The 8,477-nt window shown below is 37.4% G+C and overlaps 1 protein-coding gene across 1 annotated transcript; it reads left to right on the plus strand.

The window, feature by feature from the left end:
- Positions 1-2,778: 2,778 nt before the first annotated feature.
- On the plus strand, positions 2,779-4,819 carry LOC112069202 (tumor necrosis factor receptor superfamily member 5-like). Its single transcript, XM_070438450.1, has 6 exons — positions 2,779-3,217; positions 3,474-3,569; positions 3,655-3,783; positions 3,927-4,082; positions 4,318-4,405; positions 4,532-4,819. The coding sequence occupies exons 3-6, from the start codon at positions 3,750-3,752 to the stop codon at positions 4,728-4,730; spliced, it is 477 nt and encodes a 158-aa protein (XP_070294551.1). The 5' UTR covers positions 2,779-3,217; positions 3,474-3,569; positions 3,655-3,749; the 3' UTR covers positions 4,731-4,819.
- Positions 4,820-8,477: the final 3,658 nt, after the last annotated feature.

The raw sequence follows: 8,477 nt of genomic DNA on the forward strand, positions 1-8,477 counted from the left end.
ACTAGCTAGCCATTTCACATCGGTTACACACGAGCTTGCAAATGTTAATGCGTGTTATAATACAGACCATAGGCAGCTGTTGAGTTTCAAGTTTGGAGAAGCTTACAATTTATCTTACCATTTSTATCGATCTGCGTGCCAGTTATGATTATTTTTAAATACACATTTTYGWGGAACAATTTAATTTCAATAACGTTTTTGTTTCTCAAAATTGTTGTCACTTGTTTAATCATACAAATCTGAATTAAAATTCAACTAATGCAAGAGTACCAGCCTTTGCAATATGGACACAGTGATACACTGTGATCCATTGGTAGCTATAGAAATGAGCGCATGGAATTCAGAGATAGCCTATAGGCCAATGCAGCAGTAGACCATCGTCAACTAAGTAAAATACAAAGGCCTAAGGCCAAAAAAACAGTAGAAAATATCTTGATGAAAATTCTTTCTTTCAATTACATGAATCTTTACTCCGCTTGTCTKCCTCCCTTTCTATCTATCTTGAGTTGAGCTATCTCTTGTGAAGTGCAACATTGTATCAACTCAGGAGGTTGCTCAGGTGTATGCGCTCCCTCAACGTTTATCAGGACAGAGGTTTGTTTACACATGCTCATTGCTCACATGGAGCACTCCAAACAAAAGACAACGAAAACACAGACAAAACTCCKACATGATTATGAAATTAACCACAAGTTGTTTCTCTCAAGTGTAGCAGGTTGTGAACTCTACAAACAACGTTTCCACTCCGATAACGAGAAAGGCAAATGATTGTAATGCATGCATTARCAGTAATTAATGTAACCAAATGACGGGGATTAACAGTACATTTACCAGCGTACTGGTTACATATGTCATGGGGAATTGATCCAAAATAAATAAAGGACAAACAATTCACACAATGAATGTTCAGGAATTGTCAGGAGACAGCGGAGCACATTCTGGAGAGCTGAGTGCATGCATTCTGGAGAAAGACGCCCATATCTTCGCCACACAACTCTGCTTATTGTCTCAACATNATGGTTAAACAAAGACAACATTTCTGTATATTCATGACGTTGAATTAGCCATTAAGAAGAACAAAAATGAAATATAAATTATCTCGTCTATATGGTTGTTGCAAAGGCTTGTGTCGCCTACTGGTTAAATTCGTGTCTTTTCGCACGAATTAAGTAGCACAGAAATTCGTGTATTTTCAAACGAATTTAACCACCCCAAAAATGCACAAAAACGCACGAAATCTGCTGAAATACATTTTGTACATATATGCGCGAATTGAATGTGAGACTGTGTTGCAGCCGCAGCAGGACAGAGGTTTACACATGCTCATTGCGCACATGGAGCACTCCAAACAAAAGACAACGAAAACACAGACAAAACTCCTACATGATTATGAAATTAACCACAAGTTGTTTCTCACAAGTGTAGCAGGTTGTGAACTCTACAAACAACGTTTCCACTCCGAGAATGAGAAAGGCCAATGATTGTAATGCATGCATTAACAGTAATTAATGTAACCAAATGATGGGGATTAACAGTACATTTACCTGCGTACTGGTTACATATGTCATGGGGAATTGATCCAAAATAAACAAAGGGCAAACAATTCACACAATGAATGTTCAGGAATTGTCAGGAGACAGCGGAGCACATTCTGGAGAGCTGATTGCATGCATTCTGGAGAAAGACGCCCATATCTTCGCCACACAACTCTGCTTATTGTCTCAACATTTAAAAATATACTCAAGACACATTATTTTCACACATATTAGATGCTTTTCAATGACAAATCAATAACAACTAGGTTTATTGCCACGTGCGCTGCCCACATGTTCAACTATCAGGAAAAAGGAGGGGAGTGGGTCCAACTGTCGAGAGAAGGAGGGGAGACGGGAAAACCATATAAATAATGACATGCCCTCCTAAAACGGTATAGAACACCAGTTCTGTTTGTGATACTAAGAGTAATAACGACTGTGTATTATAGACGTATTTAGGAAAATTCAAGGACGGAGTGGGGTACGATTTAGAAAATGGCAGTGTAATAAAAGCAGTTCTTTTGTGGGTTTTATATTAACACCATGTAATTGAACAGTAAACATGTATTAACCTACCTTTTAACGTGGCATGAACAAAACCAAGTTAAATTAATTAATGCAATGATTCAATTTGTGCATTACAAATTTAAAAAAATATTATATTCAATATCCTATTACAAATTCTAAATTCTGGAATTCAAATACAATTTCTGTTGGAACTGAAATCGCTCCATAGTTACCACAGGAACTTTCTAGTGTAGAATATCTATGCCTTTTCAAATAGGCTAGCCTACTTAAACGTGTGTCCTCCATTACCCTTCTTTGAAGAAATGACTAAGTTGATAGGACTGGAGAAAGCAGGACTYCCCTTCATGTAAACCCACTCATACTATACATGGATATTCACATGCTATGTGCCACTACCATAGAGAAGAAAGAAGTAGCAGTCAGTACTGTGTTCAAGGGTTAGAATAGAGAACAGTGACACCTGCTTTGTTCAGTCTCAAATTCAACTTCATATCGTCAGTGAAAAAATACTTTTCTATGGTTGTGTTTTCAATAAGAAAAACTCCAGCACACTGGCAATCTTGATGCTTCCAACAACTGAATGGATCAATACATTAGTACATCCATTGCATTGTGATCCATTACATTGTTGGAAGCATCAAGACTGAGAGTGTGCTGGAGTTCATATTAATTTTAAACTTGGAGATTTTTATTTGAGTTCACTTTTTTTTCCATGAACCTGGTAACACATGGTGAGTATTCCAGTTGTCCAACTGTCCAGGTAATAATTAAATGAGGGTATTTTATTAACCTGGTAACACATGGTGAGTATTCTAGTTGTCCAGCTGTCCATGTAATAATTAAATGAGGGTTTTTTATAAACCTCGCCAGACACCAGTTTTAACTGGCAAACAGAGTTTTTGATCAGAGGCACAAACTATTATTCTTGTTAACCAGTTGTATATACACCTCACATGTCTATCTTACTACAACTTCTTTGACTATTTCTGTTAAGCTCATAGATCCACTTATATTCCAATTAGTTTTGATGAAGTCTTCAGGTCAGTTCATCATATCTGTAACTCTTAAGAATTTAACAAATCCGGTGTGTGTGTCTTCCAGTGAGTAGTTGAGGATTGACGACCATGGAACAGTTTGAAAGCTTGATATGGACTGTAAGTGAAACATTTCTGTTATTTACATTTTGTGGCTGGCATGTTTCACACAGCATACATTCCTGGCACTACACAGTATGCTCAATTCTTACCACCAGGGGTGTCCAACCTCACTGACGGAAGACCCACCTGGTCCTACATATACATTATTTTTGAAATTAGAATATATTGGTTAAATGTGTAACTAGTTCTGTACGTTTTATAAATACACATCAGTTTTGATTTTGGAATTTGTTGACATTTTCTCTGCTTCCAGAGAACTATTTATTGGTGCTTGTAAGCATTGGATCTGTATTGCATGTGTAGAGCCTGAGTACAGAATAGAGGATAATGTTGTCTCATGTGTTACCAGGTAAGGAACCTCTCTTTTACATCATCACCAGAGTTATAATTTCAACACCAATAGAAAAACATGACATGTGATTTTTATTCCCCAGGAAATCATGTACATAAGCACTTGTACTGAATTCACCACTACCTCCTGTGTTTGTCCTGTATTGGTTCTACATTCCTTGATGAGCCCAATGGTCTCATGAAATGTGCACCATGTTCCAGCTGTGATTCAGGTGAGAGTTGTTCTACATTTATAACAGCCAGACATTAATACTGACGTCATGTGCTACAGGTTATATCAGATGTGATTTATTATTGATATTTGACTGGCTTAATATGTTTGCTKAAGATAATGAATGAAACATGTTCTTCATAGATTTGGGTTTGAGGGTGAAACAGCCATGCAAAGCACAATCAGATGATTTTTGTGAGCCACTGGAGGGGTTCTTTTGTTGGTTCTCAAACAAAAATGGTTGTARRATAGCCCAGAAACACAGAARCTGTAAACCTGGTCAWTACATCMATCACACAGGTTGGTCTCCTTTCAAGTATTCAACATGATTTTGTCATGATTTCTAGTGTGCCAAGTTATTCTACTGAATTAAAARTAGCTGATTATTTGATTGAAATCATTAGACAATTAAAATCCAGAGTYAAGATTAGTACATGGGGAAAGTTTAAGTACGATGGTCACAAGTTTGTTTTGGGAAGACAATTCTTTAATTATTTTTTATTTAAACTTATATTTCAATCCTCTGTTTATGCAGGAACAACATCTACAGATACTGTGTGTTCTGACTGTACTGGTGATACCTATTCAGATGGATCATTAACAGCCTGCCAGCCACACACAGAGTAAGTGTGGCTTACACAAATAGTTTTTCCCCGAAATACAAATTTACCTAACACAAATCTAAAACTGAAAGATGTATGACTAAGTTATAAATGATTCATTAATGTCCAGTATTTCTCTGTTTATAGATGTGAATCCTTGGGACTTCAGGAAATTAAACCAGGATCTCCTTGGTCGGATTCAGAGTGTGGACCACAGCTATCCCATTCCACAGATAGAAGCAGAATTGTTTCCCTGGCAGTTGTCATTATATTACCTGGAGGGGCTTTCTTATTAATAATGGTGGGAAGAAGGTACAGAAGGATCCTTAACAGCTTCTGCTGTTAAGACTGCTGAACATTTAATCAAATGGCCACCCGGACTATTTACATTGGCATTTGTTTTTACACTTCTGCTACTCGCAGGTTTTACCTATGCATAGTCACTTTACTCCTACCTACATATTACCTCGACTAACCTGTACCCCCGCACATTGACTCGGTACTGGTACCCCCTGTATATAGCTTAATTATTGTTATTTTAWKGTTACTTTTTATTTAAAAATTTACTTTAGTGTATTCAGTAAATATTTTCTTAACTATTTCTTGAACTGCATTGTTGGTTAAGGACTTGTAAGTAAGCATTTCACAGTAAGGTCTACACCGGTTGTATTCGGCGCATGTGACCAATACAAAAGTGTGCCTTATTTTTTGCTTTTTGACAAATAAAAATGTGTTGCTCAATTTAAAAAAAGACTTAGGCCACTAGTGAATTGATTCCAGCAGTAGCCTAAATTAATTTACATGTYATTCCATGAGATGGCGTACAAGTTTAACAGTTACAACCACACTCAAGGACTTTACTCTGTTCTAGTGTAACCCTGGAGGTGAGATTAAATAGGCAGGTCAGTCTGTTTGGTTGTAGCATTCTGATTGGCGATTACAACAGTATGTACAATTGCCGTAAGTGTTTATTATTTGAAATGCATGGAGGATGCCCGCTTCAAAAATATCCCTTCCAGTTTCAGCTGTCAGGAGATCTTCTTCTGTGGTGTTGGAGCTGCTGATTTCTTTGGCTGGTTTGGGCTCTGAGCGCCGTACTCAGATTATGCTTTTTCTGTAAAGTTTTTTTGAAATCTGACACAGCGGTTGCATTAAGGAGAAATCTATCTTTAATTCTGTGAATAACACTTGTATCCTTTATCAATGTTTATTATGAGTATTTCTGGGATTTGATGTGGCTATCTGCAAAATCACCGGATGTTTTGGAATCAAAACATTACTGCACGTAACGCGCCAATGTAAACAGATTTTTGGATATAAATATGCACATTATTGAACAAAACATACATGTATTGTGTAACATGATGTCCTATGAGTGTCATCTGATGAAGATYATCAAAGGTTAGTGATTCATTTTATCTATATTTCTGCTTTTTGTGACTCCTATCTTTGGCTGGAAAAATGGCTGTGTGTTTTTGTGACTTGGCTCTGACCTAACATAATCATATGTTGTGCTTTCGCTGTAAAGCCTTTTTGAAATCGGACATGATGAGTAGATTAACAAGAAGTTTATCTTTCATTTGCTGTATTGGACWTGTTAATGTGTGAAAGTTACATATTTCTAGAAAAATATTTTAGAATTTTGCGCGCTGCCTTTTCAGCGGAATGTTGTCGAGGGGTTCCGCTAGCGGAACGCCTGCGCTAGAAAGGTTAACATGTTTTTATTCAGGAGAATCGCATTGAATCAGGCTATACATTTCAGTTCAGCTGCGTTTTTACACATAACCTTAGCCTAAATGGAACCAAAACCCCCCCCGCCTATTTTGATCACAGATCACGACAAAGCCTGCACGTTTCAGCTATATGTCTCATTGATTTAGCCCACTATCGCCTACAGATTTGATACACATGAAGCCATATATTTAATCTGGATTTCACAAAAAATAGCCTGACTAGGATCCTTTGACTTCTCCCTGCGCCATATGTGTTCCCAATTACGCTAAATGTTGTCCTATTAATAAGCTGTGAATGTTTTCCTATTTATTTGCATAGGCTAACCGGTGTCAAAATTGTCAAAAACTCCAGCCACCCTAGTCATAGACGTTCTCTCTGCTACCGCATGGCAAGCGGTGCCGGAGCTCCAAGTCTAGGTCCAAAAGGCTTATTAACAGCTTCTACACCCAAGCCATAAGACTCCTGAACAGCTAATCAAATGGCTACCCGGACTATCTGCATTGTCAACTCAATATTATTAATCAACCAGGTTGTCACCGAAATAATTATAATATAATAGCCTTACCTTTTTCTTTTTTTTTTCATTGATGCCAGTACTGTTTTCTATGTTTGTTTTCACTTAATACTTTGGGATACTAGTGCACAAAAACACTGACAAATACAGTGTTTAACTCGTGTAGAAGCTGTTAATAAGCCTTTTGGACCTAGACTTGGAGCTCCGGACGCTTGCCATCGGTAGCAGAGAGAAAGTCTATGACTAGGGTGGCTGGAGTTTTTGACAATTTGGACACGGTTAGCCTATGCAAATAAATAGGAAAACATTCACAGCTTATTAATAGGACAACATTTAGCGTAATTGGGAACACATATGGCGCAGGGAGAGTCAAAGGATCCTAGTCAGGCTATTTTTTTGTGAAATCAGATTATATATTGGTTTCATGTGTATAAATCTGTAGGTAGTGGGCTAACAATGAAGACATATGCTGAAACGTGCAGGCTTTGTCGTGATCTGTGATCAAAATAGGCGGGGGGGTTTTGGTTCCATTTAGGCTAAGGTTATGTGTAAAAGCAGTGCATGTGAAATGTATAGCTGATTCAATGCGATTCTCCTGAATAAAACATGTTAACCTTTCTAGCCAGCGGTTCCGCTAGCGGAACCCTCGACAACATTCCGCTGAAAAGCAGCGCGGCAAAATTAAAATATTTTTCTAGAAATATGTAACTTCAACACATTAACATGTCCAATACAGCAAATGAAAGATACATTCTTGTTATCTACCATCATGTCCGATTTCAAAAAGCTTTACAGCGAAGCACAACTATGATTATGTTAGGTCAGACAAGTCACAAAAACACACAGCCATTTTCAGCCAAAGATAGGTCACAAAAAGCAGAAATAGATAAATGTCAATATACCTTTGATGATCTTCATCAGATGACACTCATAGGATCATGTTACACAATACAGTAGTATGTTTTGTTCATAGTGTATATTTATATCCAAAACTTCGTTTACATTGGCTGGCTCGTTGCAGAATGTTGATTCCAAAACATCCGGAATTTGCAGATAGCCACTCAAATCCAGAATACTCATATAACTTGATTAAAGGATACAAGTGTTATTACAAGAATTAAAGATAATTTTCCTTAATGCAACCGCTGTGTCAGATTTCAAAAAAACTTTAGGAAAAAGAAACAGCAATAATCTGGACGGAGATATGATAGAAACAAATTTCTACGATGTTGGAGTCAACAGGAAATAACGAATTACAATTAAAGATATTCCCTTACCTTTGAGATCTTCATCAGAATGGCCTCCAGGGAATCTAGTTCACATAAATTGTTTGTTTCTTGGTTCGATAATGTCATTTTTTATGTCAAGTAGCTACTTTTGGTTAGGCGGTTCGTAACATATCCAACTTCTGTGCTTGGTCCAAGGGAGGTCGGATGAACTTCAAAAAAGTTATATTCAGGTCGAAATAACGTTTGTCCAACTAAGAATAGAATCAATCTTTAGGATGTTTGTGTTATATAATTTATAACGTCCAACCGGAGAATTCTTTGTGTTATAGGAAGTAATGGAACGCAAGTGCGTATCAGTGGAATGCGTGTGGACCAGGATCCTGGTCTCTGGCAGACGCATGACTCATTTGCTTATCCGGCTCAACATCACAGTAGAAGCTTCATTAAAGGTTCTACAGATGTTGAATCTAGTGGATAGCGTAGGAAGTGCAAACGATAGCTATCTAGCAGGTGTTTTTCAATAGCGATGAGTTTGAAAATCGACCAGCTCAGAATATCCACTTTGGTTGGATTTTTTCTAGGTTTTTGCCTGCCATATGAGTTATGTTATATCTGC

The sequence above is a fragment of the Salvelinus sp. IW2-2015 genome, unplaced genomic scaffold (assembly GCF_002910315.2).
Source record: "Salvelinus sp. IW2-2015 unplaced genomic scaffold, ASM291031v2 Un_scaffold930, whole genome shotgun sequence".
Lineage (NCBI taxonomy): Eukaryota > Metazoa > Chordata > Actinopteri > Salmoniformes > Salmonidae > Salvelinus > Salvelinus sp. IW2-2015.